At 32.4% G+C, this 26,868-nt stretch overlaps 1 protein-coding gene across 1 annotated transcript in view; it reads left to right on the top strand.

The window, feature by feature from the left end:
* LOC119470284 (protocadherin Fat 2-like) overlaps positions 1-26,868 on the top strand; it is a 57,810-nt gene that overhangs the window by 18,069 nt on the left and 12,873 nt on the right. Inside the window, exons 3-9 of the mRNA XM_037736585.1 lie at positions 5,603-5,699; positions 9,654-9,755; positions 12,178-12,323; positions 14,145-14,327; positions 18,360-18,451; positions 20,437-20,550; positions 24,578-24,690. Of these exons, the coding sequence (XP_037592513.1) occupies positions 5,603-5,699; positions 9,654-9,755; positions 12,178-12,323; positions 14,145-14,327; positions 18,360-18,451; positions 20,437-20,550; positions 24,578-24,690 (847 nt within the window). The remainder of the gene's footprint in view (positions 1-5,602; positions 5,700-9,653; positions 9,756-12,177; positions 12,324-14,144; positions 14,328-18,359; positions 18,452-20,436; positions 20,551-24,577; positions 24,691-26,868) is intronic.

Consider the following 26,868-nt stretch of genomic DNA (forward strand, 5'->3'; position numbering starts at 1 on the left):
ATAATAATAATTGGAAGTCTATCATAATTGAAATAGAGATAGCACTAATTTATATGGTACAATATGATAATTGAAAAATAATGAAGGGTATTTTAAGAATGCCAGTCTCAGTTCTAAGGATAGTGGGAATCCTATGGAGTATTCTAAGCTGATAGGTATTTCAAATGCATCCATCTTGTTGAGTATAGAAAAAGATTAGAAGGGAACAAAGTCTAGTTGTCAGCAAGCATTGTAAAAGGACAGATAATAAATATTTTAGGCCTTGCAAGCCAAGAAAAATTGAGTCTATTGTTTAGGTAGTATTATAATCAAGGAAACAAATATCTACAATTTTTATTGATAAATTTTTAAAATATAATAGTAACAAGTGGGTGTAATTTTGTACTACAAAATTTTACTGTGCTAATTATACTGTGCTAATTTTTGTAGTACAAAATTATACCGTGCTAATGAGAAGAGTAAATTTTCATTTGGAAGGGGTTAGAATTCCTCTTTATTGGGTGGGTCATTGAATAACATCAGTGAATCGCTTTTCTTACTTAGCTAACAAATGAGTTGCTCAGAATCTTTTTTTAGTATAGTTTAATTTTAAAATTATTTTTGTGAATATAATCTGTCTTCATGAAATATTTTAAATTTTCTACTTTTTTTTATCATTGTTTTCCTGTCAAGTGGTAATACTGGGAAGAGTACTTAGTCTTGTATTCTTTTATTAGTATCAAAGCTATAGTATCATTAAATAATAAAACAATATTTGGCCATAATTTGAAAACAAAATAATCCACATCCCATCATGCTTTCAAAGTGTGTCCTTCAGTTTAATTTTCTCTTTTTTTCTTGCTTTGCCACAATGGGTAAATATGATAATTGAAAAGAATATGGTACTCAGAATGTTGTTATAACTGGATTACTGGAATTTATGGTATTTGAAGTAATGAAAGCATCATATATTTCCATCACTCAACTCAGTAGCAAGAATGCAGCAATATATGATCTATAAATATGAATGTACATGTGTTGTTAAAACTTTATAAATTTTGAAATTTGAACTCTATATAAATTTCATGAATCACAAAATATTAGACTTCTTTTGATTGTTTATACTATATTTAAATCATTTTTATTTGAGGTACAAAAACTATTCTTAGCCTACAGAGCATACAAAACCAGGCAATTGTCTAGATTTGGCTCAAGGGCAGTGGTCTGAAGACCCATAGAGGAGAAAAAAAAAAGACATTCATTTCAGTAATCCAGGCAAGTAATTGTATAGTTGGCCTACGAAGGTGATAGAGATGAGATAAGGATAATCTTAGGATATTTAAATAAAATATCTGATGATGAATTTAGTAGAATGAAAGAGAGAAAGGACTCTAGGTTTTCAAATTTGTATACTGGCATGGAAATCCTCCAGAAAGATAGAAAAACTTAGAAATATACCAAATTTGGAGGGAAACTCAGGAGTTCCCTTCAGCAATGTTCTTCTTTGATAGGCCTTTGTTATATCAAAGGACAGATTTATATAAGCAGTTGGGCTTGGAGATCTTGCCCAGGGCTATTAATGTTTTGTAATTGAAACCATGGACTTGGACGAGATTACTTAGCCTGAGAGTAGAGAATTAGAAGAAAGGAGGGCAGAGGGCCAACCCTGAGGAACTCCTACACTTAATGACGTGGGGAAGAAACTCAGACTGCCAAGGAGACGAAGAAGGAGCTGCCTAAGTGATGGTAGAGAAAGGAGAATTAAATTATGAATGGCAAAGGATGAGAATGTTTCAAGAGTGCCAGTGGTTAGCAGTCTTGAATTCCACAAGTAAAATGCACTGAGTTAACAGTATCGGGAAAGTGACAACTAATGAGTTTGAAAAGTATTTTATGGCTGTTACAGGGATGGGAGCCAGAATGGAGCAGATTGATTAGTGAGATTGTAAAAACAGAAAACATTTTTTTTTAAATGTGCACATAAAGTTGGAGAGAATGTAGTGGCAAAACTATATGGGATTGCAACAGCTGGGTCGGCTATATATTTTTTTAAATGGGACTTGAGTAAATTTACAAATGTGGAGAATCCATTTGATGAGGAGGCTGAGGACACATAAATGAGAAAGTAAATGAGAAAGTAAATGAGAAATGGGAACAAAACACAAGTCAGATCAGTCAATCACCTATCAATTGATCTGCCCATGTATTGTATCTCCTAAACACTTACATGTCTCTTTACAATTTTAATTTATGTTTAATAAATGTGAAATGCCTTGAAGCTTTAAGATTATTCAGATTTTACTTGCAGCTGAATCTCTGGAAAAGTACTAGTGAGTTGGGAGTCCCAATTTGAGTCTATGCTTGAAATAAATTTTCTTTATTATTGCAGTTAAAATAAATAATAACTCTGAAAACATGCTTTATTATCTCTTGCTTTGAAATATCATGAATGTAAACTATCAATTTCTTTTGAAAATATAAATGAATAAAAACTTACCATTTTAAAGTTTGGACCATACTAACAAAAACCGATTATTTATTTCATTAAATGAGTCATATTAAGATCCTTTTAAGTTGATTATAAAATAAACTAGGATTCTTATGAATATATCTCTGTTCTGTTGTGCTCAAATATTACATTTCTCTCCTCAAAAGCTGCAGCAGGAACATTGATTACATTCAGAAATATAATGTTTACTCCATTATGTTGATACAAAATCATTATGAATTAAATTTTCCCTACTAAAGGCAGTGTTGTCTGGTAACTATGTGCAGTTATTTTTCAAAGCTAACATGGACACATACACAGCCACTTTCAATAATATTGTGTATGGATATGAGTAAGTAACTTAAATCTCTTTATGTTTTTTCTTACTCTCTTGGTCAAGAGACTAGACTCCAGGTCATCTCTTATGAGCTGTCCTGGGTTCCTAGCCCCTTTCTTATGTCAAACCTCAAGGGTCACTGAAGGCCCTTCAGTCTTATAATCACGTGCTTCTACTTCCTGTATTCCATTCTCAGTGCTGACTCTGTCCAGTCTATGAAAAGGTAAAAAATACACTCAAGGATGAGAGAATAGGGCAGTAGCTAGAGGAGACTGCAGATTATTAAGAAATTGTTGGTTAAGATTTGGAAAGCTGTAATAAGAACTTTCCGTGATCTGAGAACTTAATGGCTATTTGGGAAAATTGCCAACTTTGATTTTTACAGGCAATTTTTCCAAAGGTAGTTAGAAGTTTAGGAGTGATTCCTATAGATGTGCAATGCTTTTTTTTTTTTCTGCCAAGAGTAGAAGGAAGAGTCACCTGTGTAAATGTTGAAGAGAAGTTAAGTAAGGGTGACACTGAGTGTCCACTGCCTCTGGCAGCATGGAGGCCTTTGATGACTTATTGGAAGTAGTTTCTGTTTGTAGAAGCAGAACCTCTAATAGTGTGAACTAAAGACTGAACAGGGAGTAAAGAAATGTACAAACTCTGGCCGTGAAGTGTAGAAGAGAGACAGGGACATTGTTAGAGTAAGCTTAGGGTCAAGGGCGCTTTTTAAAAAAAATGAAAGCGAGTTGCGCATGTTTAAGTGCTAATGGTAAGTACCCAGAAGTGAGGGAATGACTGAAGATTCAAGGTAAAGAGACAAGTCCTTGAGAAAGTATAAGGTGTGTCACCACCCAATGAACAGGGATTATCTTTAGTAACAAGTTATTTCCTTTTTTACGGTAAAGAAGATACAAACGTGAGTTAGTAGATCCTATGAGAAAAAGTAAGCTACCACTGATCCAATGGTTTCTGTTTTCTATGTAGCAAGATGAGAGATCCTCTATGAAGAGTGAGATAGAAGGGAAGGGTAGGTATAAGAGGTTTTGGGTAGAAGGGTAAGGTTTGAAACAATTATTGTAGAAAGTTGAAGAGAAACAGAACAGAGACTTGCTTAAGGGCACTTAGTTCTTCCTCTACTAATTATTCCTCTAACAATTCTCTTTGCAACCAATAGCTCAGGCTTATGTTTATGAAGTATCACAAAATCTGACATTTATCCAATGACTGGAAATTTTTTCAAAAAATTAAGTTCTCTCTTCTGATTGAGTCAAAATCTTTTCTAGATGCCTTTATACCTCTAACACACATTTTAGCTTATTCATTATTTTGTTTAAAATGCTATCTTAAAATCAATTTTGTTTTTATTGTTTGTCCTTAAGAAAAATATAAATTGGGGTATAGGAAACTTTTATTCATTTATGTGTCTCCCCACAGTACTAAGTATGAGTAAGACTTTTAACATAATATAATTTTCTGGTTTTGTTAATTTGTTTTGAGATGGACTTTCACTCTTGTCACCTTGGTTTAGTGCAATGGCATGATCTCAGCTCACTGCAACCTCTGCCTCCTGGGTTCAAGTGATTCTCCTGCCTCAGCCTCCCAAGTAGCTGGGATTATAGTCATGTGCCACCACACCCAGATAATTTTTGTATTTTTAGTGTAGACAGGGTTTCGCCTTGTTGGCCAGTCTGGTCTTGAACGCCTGACCTGAGGTGATCCACTTGCTTGACCCTCCCAAAGTGCTTGGATTACACGTGTGAGCCACTGCATCCAGCTTGGTTTTTTACACTTTGAGTAGTCTTATTCTTTCTGGAAATAATTTTACATCACATCAATCTTAGAAGTGTTGTTAGCTTTCTCTTTTTCTCTTATCTGTAGTTTTCTGGGTCATTCTTGGCTTGCCACGGGGCCTCATGGTTGGATGGAAACATGTCACATTTTAAAATTTACTTAAAGTCATGATGAAGTTTGGTCATATTCTGTCTTCAATTTATGCTGAGGGCATGGTTTTTGTTAATATTAGTTCTTCTTTCTTCTGTATTTTTTTTTTTTGTTGTTGTTTGTTTTTGGAGAAAATTTTGGGAGAAATCATTCTAGGTAACCACAGTTATCTTTAGCTACTCAAAAATCACCTAGTCATCAATTTTAAATATAACTACATTTGAAAAAATTAAATTTAGTTGGGGAAGTTGTTAAAATTTATGTTTATAATAACATATAAATTTGGTCTACACATTTCTGTGTGTAAGACATAAGAAATTTTAAAACATCTTATTACTCCATATGGAACAGTTTTACCCAATTCTTTCTTGAAGTCGCTGCATACATGTTATGTTGTAGATTGAGCTTTTCACTCATGGTCACGGCTGTGGGAATATGGCTGGAGGTGCCTGAGAGGTGGATGTTTATCAGCTGTTCATACATGCGCTTTTGTAAGAAGCAGAGTTCCTCTCCCTTATGACCCAATCAGGTCCAGAAATTATAGTACAGAAATATTTTATGAAGCCACCCCACTCGCTTCCCATGGGACAGTTTGTCAGCACATGTGTCATGCCCTTTCTCATTAAGCTATAGTTGCCTCAAATAGTGCCAGGAAGTTAGGAAAGGGCACTCTGTAAGGGCAGAAAGGATGATAAGGAGCCAGAGGGAAAAACACAAGTGAGAAAAAATAAATTACTACCTTAAAATATTATCCCAGATTCACAATCCAATCCAAAACTAATATTGTTCTGTTCTTATTATATAAAGAGATAATGAATGCCTAGTATACTTTAATTTTCTGATACAACTTGTTGATTTCTGCTTCACAGCTATGTTAGAAATTGATGAAGACTATCCATTATTTCAGTCCATTTATAGAGTGATGGCCACAGATGAGGACTTCGCAAACGGCGATAGGCTGAATGTAGGTGGCTATCATTGTGCCAGATGCTTTGATCAATTCAGTGTACAGTGCAATCTTTTTGAAAATGTTTCAAGCACAGTTAATATAATTTGATGATTAAAGAGTATATGATGAAGTTTACAACCACTATGATGCAATATTCGTGTTAATGTTGGAAATGGCATTTTTGGAAGATGCTATTTTCTTGAGGCATACAGGAAAATTACATGACTTCTAATTGAGGTCAGGGACTGGGAGGAAGATGTCAATGCTGAGGCAAAACTGGGGCTTTGCCTTTTGGAAGCTAATCAGAACTACTTCTCTTTCCTAGCTATTTCAATGATACATATGAATGTGATTATATATTTTTGATGTTTCAGTGTCCTAATTACTAAGGATCTAACCCAAGACACTTGCTTTTTCTCTTAATTGATTCATGGTTGTAAAGTCTCTTAGAGATTTGGCAAAATGAAAAGAACCTATAAAGTTTGTTTTGGAGACTTCAGCAACGCAATGGACCACAAAGTCAGCAGGCTTGCTCTGCAGCTGTTCTTTTTGAACAAGTATAGAAATAGTTTACTACATCTAATGTAACTCACAGTATAAAGTAATCGAGCAGCAAATGGCAGTGAGGTAGTTAGGTGACTTGGGCTAAGTTTGGCTTTACCACCAACTAGTGCTGTAATACTGGGGAAGTCACTTAATCCCCCTTGTGTTTGATTTTTGCAATTATAAGACTTTTTTTTTTTCCTTCATTAGCCTTCAGTGATAGATGTGCCGTTGTCAGTCAAAGTATTCAAAATCCCTGTGGGACACTCCAAAAACATTTTGCTGTGGACTAGTCAATATGAAATTGTTTAGAAACACAAGACCTTTCCCATTACATGACGTCTTTTCAATAAATTTTTAAAACACTGTGGTCCAGCTGAAAGTAATTATTACCACTTCTGTTGTTTTCAGAAACATAATAAAAACCAAACAGGTGATTGTTTTAAAATTCAGTGTTTTTAGAGGTAGTTCTATTTTTGGAGGCTAGAAATTCATATCGGATTACAAAGAAGAACACAGAGGTAATTAAACTTTTCTTCAGTGAAATTTTACCTCCTTCCAAACTAAATGGTCTTCAGATACTTTTGAAGTTATATTTATCTACTTTTACCTCTTCTCAGAAGTGGTGGGAAATAAATAAAAAGGAAAATTAAGAACATAAATTATACACTGCATTAATATTTGAAATAATAACACTTGAAATGGGTTTATAGCATTATAATTCTTTTGTTTCTTAAAACTGATGAGTTTTGTACATTTTTAATGATACCGATAGTGAGTTTATTCTGTACACAGTGTTGTATGTGCAGAATTAAATTAATAAAACAAATAATAAAAATTAAGCATTAAAAAATCATTTTAGAAAACTGCAAAGTGTTGTGCAGTTCTGTTTAAAATATAGAAAATATTTTGATTATGTTATAGGATATACAACTGTATTGTTTTTCCTGTATCCTGAAAAAAATGGTGTCAGTGGTTCTAATACTAGTATATCATAAAGAAAAACTGAAATTAATCGGTGTGAAAATAGGGAACTTTCCATATATTTGCCCCATTATTGTGTCTTAATGATCTTCCATGCCTTCTCATTTATTTGGTTTTGAATAATGCATATTTTATTTTTCTAATACACCATTGAGACACAGTTATCTGGACCAAAGAAAGGAGCAAACTCCTTTGGAATTGATCCTATAAGTGGTGTTGTTAGTGTAAGAGGAGAAGATCCCTTGGATTTTGATGCTGGATATCATGTAATTAAAATGTTTGTTTATTTTTCCATGCAGAATGAAACAGAATTTTTATCATTTTGAGCTCTTCATGAAGACTCAAACACCTTGTTGTTTTGAAGGGAGATTAATATTTTGTGTGATTCATTTGTGAGGATTTGTGCATTTAACCAAAAGCCTACATCCAATCTTTATGTTACTACAACTTTAGAGATTATGTCTTTTTTTTTTTTTTTTTTTTTTTTTTTTAATTTTTTTTTTTTTTTTTTTTTTTTTTTTTTGAGACAGAATCTTGCTGTGTCACCCAGGCTGGAGTGCAGTGGCCCCATCTTGGCTCACTGCAACCTCTGACTCATGAGTTCAAGCGATCCTCCTGCCTCAGCCTCCCAAGTAGCTGAGACTATAAGGCACCCGCCACCACACCTGGCTAATTTTTGTATTTTTAGTAGAGATGGGGTTTCACTACATTGGCCAGCCTGGTCTTGAACTCCTGACCTCTTGATTTACCCACCTCGGCCTCCCAAAGTGCTGGGATTATAGGCTCAACACTGCACTCAGCTGAGATTATGTCTTAACATTTTGATTTTACCAAAAAAAGTTTAAGAAAAAAAATTTAAGTGTTATTTAAATCGGGGAAAACCAAATCAATACATCATTAAAATGTAAATATTTCTGAACATCAAAGAAATGAAAGAAACTTAAATCAATCAAGTTTTCATATTGAAACTATTATACGATTCATATACCCTACCCCAGTTAGAGTGTTAACTCACTTAGATAGCCAAGGTAAGATAGGGCATAAACCTTATAGGTGAATCTGAAAATAACATGGTAAGAAAAAACAGTATATGGTATTTACATGAGAAATATAATTTAAGGAAAGCATTCAGAGATGATTGAGTGGAAAACGAAGAATATGTAAGTATGAATAAGTGACTGGAAAGAAACCAGCTATTGGAGATAGTCTGTCCACATAGAAATGAGGTGTGTATTTTGAGAAATAAAGGCTGTTATTATTATGATCATAAAATAACACTCTGGAATATTGTAAAAAAATTTCTATTTTCAGAAGTGTCTTCAAATTTATTATTTCAATAAGGTGATTAAGAAAATAGGAAGAAGGGGAAAATGTAAGGCATTAGAGAAAAAACAGAGAATTTGCTGCTAAGATAATTAGAGGGAAGAGTTAATAGTTGAAGATCTGAACTTTCTGGCCTGAAAGAATATAAATGGTGGAAGAATATCAATGAATTCTATTTAAATTTTAATTTGATGTGTTACATGATAGAGGATGGTGAAGAAGCCAGTGATAAATATCTTTTAAGCAACTCGAGTGTTAGGAGTATAATATGAGATAGGTTAGATGGAAGATCAATGGACATCATGCATGTAAGCAATTCAGCTCCATATCTCTGACTCTTCCCAGCCTCTTCACCTCCTGCCTTGACCAACATTCAACCTAACTTCTACCAAGTCCTTTGAGATCACTTCCATCTTTCCACTGCAAAACTAATCAATTTATTATATGCCATCTGACATGTAGTTACCTATCCAAGGGACTGAAGTTTGATCATTGTCAGCCCTTTCCTCAGTGTGGAGTCTTACATGCTATAAAGTTTTATTGAATATCTAAACATAGTGGATACCTTACTGCCTCAGTGGTATTTTGTTTTTGTTTTCAAAGGGGCATTTCCTGATATGAGCAAATGGTTTCTAAGGGGTGAGTTGTGTGGCAGGCTGAGGAGAAAAATATTTAATGTTTGATTTTATTTTTAACTCTTCAGAAGAAATTACTTGTATCATGGAGCCCAAAGAGTAGCTTATCTTCCTATTTCTAGGGTTGAGCGTAAAACAGCCTGGTTTGTCAATAATTTCAGTGCATTGTATTTTGGCTTAAGATTAAATCTAAAAATTGTTCATTTGGGAGGAGTTTTATCCGTATTGAGGCATATAGCCAGGCTATGCAGACTTTTGAATGAAATTTAATGGTATATGAAATGAAGCAACCTATAATGAATCTAGCTAAATAAGAAAGATAAATAAATACAAGTAAGAAAGTACTTGGATTTCTTTTAACGAATGAGAAGAGAAATAAGAAACTATATTTAGTTGGAGAAAACAAAACAAAAATCTAACAGGATACATATTGTGATAGTATATATGTATTATAAAATAGTAGTTTGTAAAGTTTTAAAAAACTGTTTTCCAGCTTGCACTGAAAGCAACAGATACAACAGGTCTGTTCTGTCAAGGGACACTAATTATCTTGATTAGAAACATAAATGATGAGAAGCCTCAATTTGAGTAAGCATATTTATTTTAAAGAGTATACATAAGAGAATGGTTAAAATAAACTTTTCACATATACAGTTGGCACTTGGTGTCTGTGAGGCATGTGTTCCCAGACTCCCCTGAATACCAAAAGCTAGTGTTCAATAATCTTTTTTAATGGTGTAATGGTGTATTATTTTCTTTTTCTTTTCTTTTTTCTTTTTGAGACTAAGTCTCGCTCTGTCGCCCATGCTGGAGTGCAGAGATGGGATCTCAGCTCACTGCAACCTTTGCCTCCCAGAATTCAAGCAATTCTCCTGCCTCACCCTCCCACGTAGAGTAGCTGGTACTACAGGTGTGTGCCACCACACCCAGCTAATTTTTGTATTTTTAGTAGAAATGGGGTTTCACCATGTCAGCCAGGCTGGTCTCAAACTCCTGACCTCAAATAATCTCAGGTCTCCCAAAGTGCTGGGATTACAGGCATGAGCCACTGTGCCCAACTGTTTTATTTTCATATAACCTATGCATGTCTTCTTGTATACTTTAAATCATCTCTATATTCCTTATAATACCTAATACAATATAAATGCTATGTAAGTAGTTGTTATACTGTATTTGGGGAATATTTTTGTCCCCATGGCTGGTTGAATTTATGACTATAAAACCCATGGATACCAAGCACAACTGTGTTACAAATAATGATAATAAAGATTATGTAGATACACAGAAATTTTTTTGATGTTGTTAAAATATATGACTATATATCAATTATTAATGTATATACTCATAAAAAATAAAATGTATTAGAAAACACTGGAAAGCAAATTTACAACATTGTAATATGGTAAAAAAGATCTTGGTGTATCTTTTTTTTTCTTTCCTGAAGGTTATTCACAGTTGCTAATTGCTTTTTAATAATTACGTCAATTTTAAATAAAGGAAAGGTAGACCTTAAACTTAGTTTAAAATCTTTAATTTAAAATATTTTATTTTCATACTCTGGAGGTATAGTTGTAGCATTTAAAACTGTTTACAGATTATGAATGCAATGAATGTTAGATGTTTTTCTATACTTTAAAATATAGTAATGAAATGTATTACTACAATCTAAGAGGAATCAAGTACTCCTTAGATTATGAAAAAGAAGAAGAAAAATCATAGTCTTCAAGTTACTTTCCTTATATCACTAAGTTATATCTCTACAGATGACTAAGGAGAGTAATTCATTATTTGGATCTCCAAATTTATTTTAAGTTATGTTTTCTGAACAACTTAAGATAATTTGGAGCTTAGTTTATCCTTTATTGGTGGGAATCATTTTCCTAACTGTCCTCCTGTGTTTGTAGTAGAGTTGCCATCAACTTTTTGGAAAAATTTTCTGCTGCCTTCATATCTGTTAAGTATGAACTTATTGATTTTAATTTTTTGTAGAATTTAATGCAACATATTATAAGCAATGCAAAAATTATTGAAATATTGCCCTCAACTGCTTTTTTCATCTCTTAAGAGATATTGCATGTTTAAGTAACAATTAAGAGAAAGATTTAATGTGGTCTAGAATATGAATATTATAATTTACATTATATTATGGTACAAAGGAGAAAACTCTGTAGAGGAGAAACCACATTACATTACTGTGATTAAGAGGGTTGCTCAAAGGATGGCATCACTCACTTTTCCTTTGAATTTACATTTCTTTGAGGACTTTCTTGAACCTCTCTTATATCCCCAGAATTAGTTTCTTTTTTAAATTTGCAGCAAAGTTAAAGCATCTATTACCTAGTATTTTAGCTGTTTATACCTGTGTTTCCCATTAGCACTGAGATCTGAACAAATGCTAAGACTCAGTCATATGTGCATTCACTGGAGTGACACATGATTATGAATAAATGTCTGGTGCCTGAATGAAAGGCTGAATAAGAACTAAATGTAACTTTCAGAAATGTTCTGGAAATTGATCAAGGACTTTTACGTGTGACTTGAAGACGTAAGTGATATATTTACAAGAACAGTCTGGAAACTTGCTCTAATAAGTGATGACTTTGGAGGGAGTTTCATCATATCAGATAACAAAATGAAAACAACAATGTTTAGTCCTTTATGTTCAGTTGCCAATTATTCCATGCATTGAATATCTGGAATAATGGAGATTCACTGTTCCATTTTGTTTTTCATTTTCCATCTCTTTTATGTCATGTCTTTGATGTGCATGGTGCTAGAGACTATATGATTAAAAATTAAAAATGTTTTTGCAAAAAGTTAAATAACTTTGCGCCACAAATGGATTTGCTCAATATTTGAATAGCTTTGGGACTTGTAAATCCTTGACAAGCGGAAGGTGATATTATAAATCCAAAAGATTCTTTCCAGGTTATCATAACTTGGCAATTATGTACGTAAGAATTCTCAAATTTGCATCCTCAAAATTTTTCATCATCATTTTTTTCTTAAGGCCATTTCCTCTGGATGCTATTAATGTGACTGAGAAGAAATCTATTGGAGAAATTATAGCAAGAGTAAAAGCAACAGATCGAGATGAAGATAGCAGTATCATTTATTCATTTAAAACTCAGCAGAAAATGTTTGGTTTGGACTCTTGTAAGTTTTAAATAAATACTTTTAGCCTACTTTGGCTAAACATTCACAATCTAATCTCTGCACTTCCATTAGATCTTAGGTTGGCAAAACTACCCTTTCAAAATTAAATTAAATATGAAGAAGGAAATATTCCCTAAACATGTGGTATTTGACAGTTGCTATTTTCCTATTTCTGAAAATGACATTCTTGTGTAATAATGGGTGATATAATACCTTGCTTTTATAGCTGGCTATCATTTTTCAGAGGCATTCAATACAAATGCTTCTGCACATCCTTATAAATTACAGGATGAAATGACCTATCTATCTCTTCAATTTGATTTGAGAAAGTTGGGACTTTTCCAAAATGACTTGATTTTGGGTTATTTGTAATGGACAGATTTCTGCATGTGTGAACAGGATTGCTGTTTTGAAATATTTCTCTCTGATGGTTGTCATACTCGTTGGTGTTATCAATCAGAGTACAACCAGAGAAAAATAGCCATTGAGAGTATATTGTAGCAGTGTGTTAAGTAGTCTCTGTAACGCTTTGTGTCTCATCCTGAAGGCTTGTGTCTGATGCTGAAGCTTAAACCCATAAGGCCGGAAGTCAGGGAGAGAAGATGCGTACAAAGTGGGAGAGGTTAAGGGTAGTCTGGAAGACAAATCATATGCTGGACCCCATAAGAATGAATTGAAACCCATTTTAGTTCTTTTTCCTTCTGACCTTGCTGGTGTGGGTGTTCTGTAGAAGCTAAGCCTTTCATCACAGGGCTGAGTATACAGACCTGTTCTAGGAGTCAGAGAAGCTGAAAGAATATACAGCAGTAGGTCAAGCAGTTTCAAGTTCAGCTGCAGCTAGTTCACACCAACAGTAACACAGCAGATCAACAAAAACATGCGTAAGAAACAAAATGGCTGCTGCTACCTTTCTACCTTCCAAGTTGGCCAAGAATTTCCCTTGTGTCTCATGAAACTGAAACACATACAAAATAGAATGCTGAGAAATATAGTTTGGCTTAGCACATGTGGCATATTACAAAGCCATCACACTAATCATCCAATACTTGAGATAATTTATTTGAATCCTGAAAGTTGTTGGCAGCTTATGCATTTAACTTCAAGATGCAAATATCAGTGAGAAAATAAGTGCATTAATAAATAATAATGTACCAGCTAAATAAAATTTAGAAGAGATTAAGACCTTGTGGAAATTATGAAGACATTCAGCGTGGGCTCAAAGTAGAGGATTTTCGAACAAGAAAGGAGAGATTCTGGGAGAGAAGATAAGTGATGGCACCAGAAATAAAGAGCCACTTCTGTCATTGCCAGTTTTTATAAGTTTGGCGTTTGAGCTCATTTTTCATTTTTGTACACAATAAGACTGAGTTAAGATAGAAGACAAAAGCAATGAAATGAATGATTATTTTAATATGGTTTGACTAATTTTTCAGGCTCAAAAACAATAACATTTATTGTTGTAATTAAAGTAAAATATTCTGGTTTGCATTGGTTATTTTTTAAGTAGGAATCCTATCTATGCTTAGTAAATGAATGACAATTTAGAAACTTGAAGAAAAATATGAAACTATTTACTATTTATAATTTATTATCTGCTATTTATAATTTACTATTTAATTATATTTATGATGTAACCATAAAGCAAACAGCAGCTTTTAAGAAAATATTTCCAAAGCATGTAGAATTGCTAAATATTGCTTTTCTCATGTATGAAAAAAGTATATTGTTAAGTGAATTAAAACATCATTAATAGAAATAAGTTAGCATAGGCTTAATTATTTTAGTTTGATCATTTTTCTTCATTGTATTTCTTTTTATTAGTCACCGGAACAATCACTCTTCTTCAGCCTTTGAGTCTTAACAACCCAAGTAACTCCAAAACCTACTCTTTGGAAATTGAGGCAACAGATAATGGAAATAATACCAGCAGCTATATGTTTACAGTTTTTGTGGAGAATGTAGATGATCCTATTTCCTGTGATCCAAGTTTTTCAACAGGAGCAGGTATAATACAAGTGAATTTTATTAATAAAATTCATGAGACAATAATAAAATTACAAAATAAAACTTGGAATTATAGTTTAAGCTTTCTGGTTTTATAAATCAGAAGTAAATAAAAGAAAAGCAAATAAAGTGAGAGACACAGCATTTTCCTAAAAAGAAAAAAAAGTTAGTATAATTCAAATTTGAATTCAAATTATAATTATTTCTGTGTGTGGTGGATAGGGGATAGGAGTAATGACAAAACTATTCTGAGTGTATCTGTAACATATGGATTGATATGTAGCCTCACAAGTTATCAAATTTATAAAAATCCAGATAAAATACAATATTCACCTAATAAATTGGCCAAAATATTAAAAATACAGGAAAAAATTCAGCATTGATTAAAGGTATACAGAAATTATCACTTTCATAATGTGAGATTTTTAGAATAACTGCCTAGAATACTATTTCATAAATATTTATTTCAAAAATGATTGTAATCTCTACCTGGGTATTTCTACCTGAATTCACCTTTACAGAAATATTGGAGATATAATCAAGATTTATGATCAAAATTTGTAATAGTATAAGGTTTGAAATAACCAAAATGTCTAAGAATAGGAGATTGATTTAAAAGATACTATGTCAATTTGATGAATTGCTATCTAACCATTAAAAATTATCTTCAAAAAATAATAAGCATGAAATGATTCATGATAGAAACTATAAACATGGTTTCTTTAATTTGGTGTATACAATAATGTATATACCATATATATATATAAAACTCATAGGTAGTTATAAATATGTATACCATTTATATATAATCATATTTTTGTATGATTATAATAAATTATTTTTTCAAAATTTTAGTAAACATGCTCCACTATTCATTTTTAATGTTTCTTAAATTAAAAATTCTAGCTGTACTTATAAAATTTCATCCTAAGTGTCATCATTACTCTTAGTAGTATGTAGTTATTTAATCTGCTATTCTTGCCTCCAAAAATACTTGCTTAAAATAAGTTTTCAGTTGTACCAACTCTAATAGAATTTAAAGTAATATATAGCGGTAACTTTCAGTATGATTACAATAGACATAGTCCTGAAAAGTTTGATAAATTAAGTTTTGTAAATCAAATTTCATTCTTTTACTTAACTCACGAAAGAAAACATGCATTATATATTAGAATCAGTAGGTCTTTATGTATAAAATGATAAAATATGTTATTCTACTTTGTGTCAAACCCATCACAGCCTCATATACAGTTACCTAACCTCACTCTCATGTGAATTTGTGTTTTTCATGAAGACCTAAAAACACAGTCTTTAAAACATTTGAATACCTGAAACCTTGCACATGATTGAATCTCAGGAAACAGGTTGGCTTGACTTAATTTTGTTTGGGTGAACCGGATCTCAACAATTATATCTGCTCTGTTGGTTAGTCTTTCTATTTTTTTTCTCTCCATTTATTTCTAACTTGCTCATCTACCATAAAGACTTTATCTACTCCTTCTACCTTCTTTGTTTTACCACTTTTCTTTATTTCTATTAAGAGAAACTACCCAACTAACTGGGAGACAATAAGATAAAAAAGAAGTTGAGGGCAAGTGGAACAAGGCAAACTTCCTTAAAATAGTCTCTCTTTTATTTTGTTTTTCCCAGATGCCTGTTCATTGCTACTCTCTCTATTCATTTCTTACCACTGGCATTAACTCTTTCAGTCTTCAGAAACATCACCCTTTTAGAAACTCAAAACTTCTAATACACACAACACACACATTTCTTACTTTGAATCAAAAAATATCTTCTGATATACATAATAATAAATGTATCTAAAAATATAAGTTTATATTAAAGGAATTCATTCACAGAAACTAAATTTAATCAAGAAAAGTCTCCTAGGTGAGGCTTAGCAATGTAACAATAAATGGGTTTGGTGTTTGTGAAGATGTAATCTTTTGGACCACTTTGAAACAATTTAGTTGATGTTATTTGTAATTTCCTTTTAGTCTTCCCAAATTATAGTAAACTTTAAAAAGATACACATGGATCTCAAGAAGGTCAGTTTGACCTGATTTCTACCACAAGCTTGGCTGAACCAGCATAAACTGCTAGGGTATCATCGAGATCAGGATGTCTTTCTCTTTCATCAACTGGGCTGTGGGCCTTGGGACATGGTAGAAGTGGGGACAAGAAGTCATCTTCTTCTGTTAAAAATAGGGCAACTCTGTGACCAAGAATTGCCAGAGAAAAGATATTGGTATGATTTTCAAGCTGCTGATTTTACACACACATATTCAATTCATTTACTGGGTTTAATTATCCATTTCCTATAATTAACCAGAACAAATCACTAAATTAGAGAATCTGCCTACACACGTTCAGTTTGAAACAAAGGTTCAAAATAAGCAAGTCCTAGTAAACAAAAGTTGTTCTATAACATACTTAGAAAGAGTCAAACAATGTTAGACCTTTACAGCATTACCCAGTCTAGATTGTGATACAATACTCACTGGATTTGATACCCAAGATTCAGCGGCACAGTAAACATTAATCCTTTTGTCTTTTAAAAAAACTTTCCTTTGTGGAATAATGTAACAGCTAAAAAATATATATATATTAGTAATCTAAATGTGCATTTATGTTATTTGATTTTGGGGTTATGCAGAATCATAGTTGATAACATTGAAAGGAGGATGAAGAGCTGTGGTTGGAAAAAGGCAAGTAGCATTTGGTGAGCATTTGTGAGATGCTGTGTATGGTATTTTATTTAATCTCCAAAACTACTCTAAGATCAGAGATGTACTTTATCCTCATTGTACAGGTGAGAATAGTGATGGAGCAGGAATTCAAGTGGATTTCTTCCTGTCTTCACAGGCTGTGCTCTATTTTTTGTATATGATTGTGAAAGGAAGCAAAAAGCTTCAATATTCTAATAGAATAGAATAAAAGTAGAAATCATTCTTCGAGCAATTAGATCCCATTCCATACCCGTAGCCCAAAATTTAAATGTAGAAATATAAAACCAAATTATGATGGCTATTTATTTATTTTATTATACTTTAAGTTCTGGGGTACATGTGCAGATCGTGCAGGTTTGTTACATAGGTACACACGTGCCATGGTAGTAGTTTACTGCATCCATGGCCCTGTCATCTACATTAGATATTTCTCCTAATGCTATATCCCTCCCCAATCCCCCTAAGCCCTGCTATTCCTCCCCTAGGCCCCCACCCCCCAGGCCCCAGTGTGCGATATTCCCCTCCCTGTGTCCGTGTGTTCTCATTGTTCAACACCCACTTATGAGTGAAAACATGCAGTGTTTGGTTTTCTGTTCTTGTGTCAGTTTGCTGAGAATGATGGTTTCCAGTTTCATCCATGACCCTGCAAAGGACATGAATTCATCCTTTTTATGGCTGCATAGTATTCCATGGTGTATATGTGTCACATTTTCTTTATCTAGTCTATCATTGATGGGCACTTGGGTTGGTTCCAAGTCTTTGCTATTGGGAGCAGTGCCACAATAAGCGTACATGTGCATGTGTCTTTATAATATGATTTACAATCCTTTGGGTATATACCCAGTAATGGGATTGCTGGGTCAAATGGTATTTCTATTTCTAGATCCTTTAGGAATCACCATACTGTCTTCCACAATGGTTGAATTAATTTACACTCCTTAAGCTAATAAGCAACTGCAGCAAAGTCTCACAAGACAAAATCAATGTGCAAAGATTGCAAGCATTCCTATACACCAATAATAGACAAATAGCCAACTCATGAGTGACCTCCCATTCACAATTGCTACCAAGAGAATAAAATACCTAAGTATACACTTAACAAGGGATGTGATGGCTCTTTTTAAATGTTGATGTTAATGGAAATAAGTATTTGTAGGAATTTTTTTGTTTGTTTCTCTGAAATATGAAGAAGACTGCTTTAAGGATAAATACAGTATAGTAATTTATGGTATCAGCATGATGCAAGAAGTGAAAAAAATATATTTGAATTTAAATTATTGTTTGTGATTGTGTAATTGTATAGGTATTTCAGTGTCTGTTCCTGAAAACATTCCTGCATCTGCTTTTATATATAAGATTCTTTCAAGAGATCCAGATCTAGGACAGGAAATTGAAGTCAGGTTTTTTTTTTTATTATCATCCATTTATTTTTGCCCAACTTGGATGAAAAAAGAAAAAAAAACTCAAAAGAGTGCTCAATTGTTAATGCATACAAATTATTTTACCAGGCTTTTAATTATTTTACCAGGCTTTTAATTAAAGTGTTCTTTATATGTATGGTAGTCACTGAAGTGAGAGAGGAGACTTAAACCTTTGAATTCTAGTAACATAAAATTAAAATGCTATGGCTTCAAAACGAAAGCAATAGACTTCAAATGGTCTGAAAGCACTGTGAAAAACTAGTGCTTATATCTACTGGCATTTATCTGATGACATTTACATGCACGAATAAAATGTTCTTTCATTGTTCATTGCCTTTTATTCATCCCAATCAGGCATATTTTCTTTATTATATATACAACGTGAATAAAGGATATTTTAGGTCTTCATATTATTTCTGGCTTTAGCAATAATTCATAAAGAGGAGAGAATAAATTTTAGATGTTAAAATGGTTACAGCTCAAGAGGGGGTAAAGAAGAAATTTAAGATAATTCATCACTGTATTTTTTTCTCAGAAATTTTTATGGTATACATATGACCTATAATCTAATTATATTTGTGAGAAAAAATTCTTTTTTTGATGATACAATATATCATAAATCTGATTAATACACTGGAATATTCTGCCCTAAATTTAGTGAGTCAAATTCTCCATAGAAAAGACTAAGTTTTTTTTTTTTTTTCTATTTGTTCATGCTTGCTATAACAACACACTTATAAATCTCGCTTGAGAATATGTTTGAAAGTAAAGTTTGGGAGAACAGCTCTCTGGAGAATTTAGTCTATTTGTAATTTTTCTGGTGACCTGATTATAATGAGATTTTAATACATTTGATTACATTTTTTGATCATGTGAATTTCAGTCTGAGGACAGAAGATAACACAGGAAAAATGTAATTCCTGGTATACCAGGCTCAGCACATCCATCCGTGTGAAGGTGTCTGTGTGTGTGTTGGGACGATAGAGTTGGAATATTGGGTTATGTGGGTATGTGCATTTAAACTAGAATATGTGCATTATGTAGAGGATGGGTGTCTACAAAAGTATCAATTATAATTATGTGTTTACATGCATAGTTTCTATTACTAAAAATTAATGTAATATCTGGATTTTATTGTAAAAGTCATTAGGAAAGAGAAAACAAATGTTTGAAAAATGATAATTTTTAACAAATCTAAAACCATAGTAATGAGGATAAACAAAGAAATTATTTTCAACAGGATTTTAGTCTAACATAAGCCAACTTTGATTATTCACTTACAGGCAAATGAAAGATGTTTAATATGATCATAAAACTGGCTATCATGTATTTTTTAGAAATGGCCTTGGGTGTCAGATCCTCCCATGTTTTATTGGGTTATTTTTTTTGAGCTAGAATCTGGATGTAAGTGTTTATAATATAATTTCTTTGTGAAATCCTTTTCAAAATCTTTAATATTTATCTTTATAACAATGGAGCAAAACATGCAATGTCCATAAAATTAATAGTTTTGTCCAAGGCAATATTTTATTTTTGCCATACAGAAAATCGATTCAGAGATGAAATCAAATGGCTTCTTCCAGATAATTCAGTGCATGTGCCTCCTTTAGATATACTTCCTGAGTATCCAAGAGGGAATGACTTTTTTTTTAAATATTAGGAAAATCTGTAAATGCAACACTGGAAAGTAAACTATGAAATTATTGAAAGCTATTCACCAAAAATGCTCTAATACTTTAGTATAAAATGCATTGGAAAAAATACAACTACAATGTGAAAGAATATATAGATTATTTTTGAAGTCTGTAACTGAAAGTACATTTAGATTTTAATTTATGGGCACTGTCTTCAGAAAATTTATTTTGGTTTACTTCTTGCCAAATCATTGTATCAAAGCTGTCAGTTCAGAATTCATGCTTACTCAATAATGTACTAACCATATTTATGTGTGTGTTGCAGTTTTTAATATTAAATTCTTCAATTAATGCCACTGCCTACTTTGCTTTGGATTCACATAATGGTGTCATTTCTAAAACCACTGAACCTCTTTTGGACTATGAAACAAATCCTAAGGTGAGACAAAATATAAAACTGAATATAAAAGAATGAATACCATTAAATACCCTTCAACAAAATAATTTTTAAAATCTTATCTAAGTTGAAAGAAGTTACCAAATTTATGTAATTGCATTTTCACATTCACCCAGATCAAGCAGAAATTCATTTTAAAAGAAAATAAATTTAGAAGCATATGTGATTCATTGTAGTTTTTTTATTAGATCTTATTTAAATATTTCAATTTTTGTGTGTGTTTCTGTGGATGTATATAAAAGTTGGAGAAGGGATTGTCTCCATATTCAACAGCATGGAACAAAGGCAGTGTTCTGGGTAATTAACTAAAAGTGTACTTCTTTAGTTTTGAATTGTCTGAAAAAGTGCCTCTGTCTTTGGCTTTATGTGCTTGTAGAGACCTGGTATGGCCTTTTTTCCCTGCAATGTTCTGGTCAAATTTGAAATTTGCGAATAATTGGAAAGAAGAGTGAGGTATAAGGAGATGAAAACACATAACAAATCATTTTTTCCTACCAAATCATTCTGGAAAATGAGACCATTTAAATTTCAAATGTTTTTTTTCCCTACCAAATCATTCTGGAAAATGAGACCATTTAAATTTCAAATGTTTTCCTGTTTCTTTAAGCAATTCTCAACGTTTCCAATAGTAGACTTATCAGGCATTTTTTTTTTTTTTAACATCATCTTATCTAAAACATGACTTTCTAAACTGCAAATGTTTTGGCCAGAACTTTTCTCACTATGTGAGAGTTAAAGAAAAAAAAAAGCAACAACTATTTTTCCAGGACATTTGCTTAGTTGCTTATAATATTACTTTTCACCCTGATATTATAGGATCGTTTCTTGTGTAGTCAACTTTGCTGTTTTCCATTCACTCCTAAACAAATTGCCTTTGTTCTTAATGTTTCTTTGTTTTCTCATATAATGTTCAGGATTAACTTTACTTAGAAAGTGGGTATTAACATTTTTATTTATTTATTTTTATTTTATTTATTTGAGACAGAGTTTTTATTTATTTATTTATTTGTTTGTTTGTTTGAGATGGAGTTTCACTCTTGTTGCCCAGGCTGGAATGCAATGGGGCAATCTTGGCTCACTGCAACCTCCGCTTCCCAGGTTCAAGTGATTCTCTTGCCTCAGCCTCCTGAGTAGTTGGGATTATAGGTGCCTGCCACCATACCTGGCTAATTTTGTAGAAACAGGGTTTTGCCATGTTGGTGAGGCTTGTCTTGAGCTCCTGACCTCAGGTGATCCACCCACCTTGGCCTCCCAGAGTTCTGTGATTATAGGCATGAGTCATGGCACCCAGCTGACATTTTGATTTTAATTTCACTTAATTTATAAATTATACTAGAGAGAAATGGTATCTTTATCATCATGAATCCAGCAAATTCATGTATTTATTTAATGATTTCATTTAAATTCTTCAATAACATTTTGTATTTTCTCCATAAAGTTCTTACATATAATATGTATAGCATTCTTGAGTTTTATTGCTAAATATTTATTTTCTAATTGTTATTTGTGGTTTTATAGAAAACTATCTTGTATCTTACTCTTAAAAAGAGCAAACCTGCTAAAATTTTACATTGACTATAATAATTTTGAAGTAATCTTTTATATTCTATATGTTAACATTCATAAAGTAGGTGTGGAAAAAGACAGCTGTTTCTCTCTAATCTTTATAGATTTTTATTTATAGTATCTACCTTATTTTTCTGCTGAGTACTTCCAGAACAATGTATATTAGAAATGGTAATAGCAGGCATCCTTGTCTTGTCATAATTTTAAAAGACGTTGTTTAAATGTTTCAAACAACAATGCTTTTTGCTGTAGAATTTTGGTGGTTAATCTTCCTTAAGTAAAGAAAAATTTTTTTATTCCTAGTTTGTTTAGAACTTTTATCAGAAATTTGATGCTGACTTTTATAATTTTTTTCTTCATCTACTCAGATGATTATGTTGTTTAATTTTCCCTTAATTTATCAGTGTTTTGATACACTTTTTATTTTTGGAGCATCCTGTGTTCTGACCCATAACCAATCCCATATGAGGTTTTTTAAGCACTAAAAAAACCCTTCAATATGTAATACTGAATTCAATTTACTAATAATTTAATTTTGATATTTGAGTCTCATTTTTTTTAACCCCTTTGCTGACTAAATTTCATGGTGCTTTTAAGAAATTTGTTTCTTTACTCCTCACCCATGAACTCGCCTTTAGAAGGCATTAAAAAATCTATTTGGATAGTTGAGAAATTGTCTGCCAGGCCTCCCTGCGGCATCACTGGCCTCAGCAAGCTTACATCTTAATTTCATGTCTTGACAATTCTTGCACTGAATATGTATGTATTGATAGTATAATTAGTATAATCTTTAATATGAATTTCTTTCTGACCTCCCCGTGTGTGTGTGTGTGTGTGTGTGTGTGTGTGTGTGTGTCCATACTTTAATTTTATTTCAGTGGTATCCTAGAAATACTGTGGCAAATTATTTTACACTTCAACAACTTCATCTAAAAGCAAATAAAAGCAAACGCTCACCTGGTAAAAGTTCACCCTTTTTTGGTTTACACGTCAGTCTTCCCCACTAAAATGGTAACACTATTTCTAATTTACGTCTTTTCTCTAGTGTTCTGCACAGTGCATCAAAAGTGGTCGAGCTATATTTCTTGAATAAAAGCATGTACTCTAGCTACCAATTTTATGTGTTTTATAAAATGTAAAACACAAGAACCATAAACCAATTGGTTCAACCATCTTATTTAATATCTTCTGCATGCCAAATGCTATGTTTGTCTCCTTATCCCAACTTCTACGCCACCACACATTTCATTTTTCTCCCATATTTTTTCAAAACAAGCAATTTATACATTTTTCTCCTACTTTTTTTCTGAACAAATAGTTAATATATTTTTTTCTGGACAACAGTTTAATTAAATGGTAATATGTTGTTGGTTGTGCCAGATTTTAGTTAAATACTTCTCGTGATCTTCAGGGGAGTTTTTTAGCTATTTAAAATAGACCCAAAATAGAAGGTCCAATAAGGTATAATCTCATAGGATTAAATATAATTTGAGTGGTTTTTCTTTATAAATGTAATCTGTTTATTGACCATAGAATTACATTTAATAAAATAAAAAAATTAAAATCATATTTGACTTCATCAAACTTATTAGTCATTACCTCATTAGACCATATTTCTTCATTATTTGAGGCACTATAATATCAGTTTGTCAAATGAAGTGTTAGGTTTTTTAAGGGTTCTAAAGTATTCATGTTCTTTCACATTTTTCCAAAAGTAAGATAGTTGTTTACCTTCAATGATTAGTTTTTCCTAAACAATAAAACTTAACTTACTCTTTTATTTTGGTACTTCTACAAATTTAAATCTGATATGTATGTCCAAAACCAACGTTTGAAAATATGATCTAAGTTCCATGAAAATTGGAAGCAATTGCAGAAATCTGTACAAAAGTACAAAAGATACTATTTTTGACAAATGGCCGTACTGTGTTTGGGGAGTGGTTCTACATTCTTATCCTTTCAGTTTTCTAAAGTGTTTTTTAATTTTATTTTTAAAATATTTTTTATGTAAAGGGAAATTGTTTTTCTTCTCTTTTTTCTTTCTTTCTTTTCTTTTTGTTGTTGTTGTTGGTTTTTTTTGTTTGTTTGTTTGAGACAGAATTTCATTCTTTGTTGCCCAGACTGGGGGGATGCAATGGCATGATCTCAGCTCACTGCAACTTTGCCTCCCAGGTTCAAGCGATTCTCCTGTCTCAGCCTCCCTAGTAGCTTGGATTACAGGTGTGCGCCACCATGCCTGGCTAAATTTTTTTTTTTTTAATTTTTACTAGAGATGGGGTTTCACCATGTTGGCAAGGCTGGTCTTGAACTCCTGATCTCAGGTGATCTGCGAACCTCGACCTCCCAAAGTGCTGGGATTATAGGCACGAGCCACCATGCCTGGCCAAAATTGCATATTTTAAGCACTAAAAAAACCCTTACATTCTATCTTCTCTTATTTTAGCATTTCTATTTAGTGATTGCTGTGAGAAACCGACAAAACCTGTCTCTGGAGTTATGTGTTGGCACCATCAATATCAACATCCAGAATGTCAATGATGAGAGTCCTGTTCTTAAGTAAGCAATGAGTAATCTAAATATTTAAATGATAATATTTAGCCACAGAAACTTTTCTCATAGGAAGATAAAGACCATTTGGCTATTGTTTCACTGCTAATTTTTATAAATGTTTTAAAAGATCTAGAAAGCAAACCTCAATGAGCTGTATTTTATTGCTGTTTTTACATGCACTGGAAGTCAACTCATTTATATTTTGTCCTTGAAACTACAGAAGAGAGCCAATATTTTTGGGTGGATTATGAATTGAAAGCTTCCTATTTTTCTGGTATTTATTTTTAATAATCAAAATATTATTAAAAAATGTACATTGATATGTTCATACCATGAGGTCAGTGTAGGTATTCCAGAGAATTTTAGCAATAAGCACTTGCTGATATGGACAAATTCCCAAACACAAAGATAATGATAATAATTGCAGAAACATTTGTAGTATTTTGTAATCTGGAGTAAGGTACAATTTACCAATCAGTAGAAGGAATTGAAAAAGGATACAGTTAAAAGAAAACTTTTAAGTTCATTTTACAATATGTAAACATTCTCTACTAAATTTAATAACATACAACAAAAAAACATTAAGTAGGCCAGACTTGAAACTCTTATACACAGTTTGTGTACAAACTGTTACACAATATGTATTATATGAAATTTAAAATATTTGCTGTGTGACATAGATGAAAAGAGACATTTGTTTATACTGATTGATTAAAAAAAATCTCTTTGTTTCACATATATATACCAGATGCACCTATAAATATTTATGAAAATCTGCCTGTTGGAACAAAGTTGATCAAGTTGACAGCAATTGATAGAGACATAGGGGACTTGGTACATTACAAAATTATAGGGACACAAAAAGAATTTTCTATAAATGAAGGTATAACAAATTTTTATGGTGAATCATTTTATAAATTATAATAAACACTGTTTTTACTACTGAAAAATAAGCCTGATTGTCATTCTATTAAGATGAAACAATCTTTAAAATATTTATTGGCATATTTAGTGTATTTTCATGAGGTAGAAATTATTATTCCTTTTCAGAAGTATGGAAATGGTCTATAATCTGGCTGCTCCAGGAGGCTCCCAAATAATTCAAATTCACAATAGCAATCCCTGGGATTTTATTTTATGATTTTTTTTTTCTCTGAGAAGTAAATTTTCCTATGGAAACCAGAGCAGTAGTAAACATAAATTGAATATTTATTATATATCACATATTCTTATAAGCACTTTGCATACATAATAACCCCTTTGGGTTTTTACTATCCTAATTCTAATGTAACATATGATGCCTGGAAAATAATTTTAATTTATCCAAGCTTGTGCAGCTGATTTCTGTGGCAGAACCTCCACTTGAATTCAATGTGCTTGATTTTGACACTTGTTTAACTCTAACTACCTTCCACATGGCCAAAAGTTTGGAGTTTCTAACCCTAATGACGTAACTATAAAACAAGAAGAGGAAGACAAGAAAGATGTCTTCTCATTTTAAGAGGTGATATACATTTTTGCACATGAAAAGAGCTGGGTTAAATACACACCATCTATTACATCAGTTAAAAGAGCTCCTGGCAGAGAGTCAGAAACTGAAAGGGGTGACTTGTGGAGAGAAAGCTTGGTACGTCAAGTCAGAAGTTAAGGAGAGAGAGAGGGGAAGAGAGAGATCAGACAGACAGAGAGAGAAGGGGGCCAGAGCTGGCAGTGAGGAGGGGACAGTAGCAGAGATGGGAAATTAGTTATATACCGGGGGATTGATAAAAAGCTAAAGATAAATAAAGGATGGTTTCTCCCATCAGAGATGTGAGTAACAATTGTGGAAAATGAGAAACTGTAATGAGCCATGTGAGGATAAATTAAAATTGAAGGTATCAGAATGAACATATATTTTTCCATATACATGTGTGTGTGTATGTATGTATATATATACATATATATATTTGTTCATGTATATTTATGTGTGCATGTGTATGCAGTTAACAAACATTGAGGTAATTATATGTGTACATATATAGACACACAAACATAAAAACGTACATTTTGTGTCTTTCCCTACTTAAAGAGTGAAAGAGCATAGGAGCATGATATCCGAATAGCCATGAATACTCCTATTTCTCAGATACTGAGTTCTAAATACCATTTTCCCTATAGAAGCTTTTTAGAGGAATGACTGTCCTT

Source organism: Cebus imitator, unplaced genomic scaffold (assembly GCF_001604975.1).
Source record: "Cebus imitator isolate Cc_AM_T3 unplaced genomic scaffold, Cebus_imitator-1.0 Scaffold26, whole genome shotgun sequence".
NCBI classification, from domain to species: Eukaryota; Metazoa; Chordata; class Mammalia; order Primates; family Cebidae; genus Cebus; species Cebus imitator.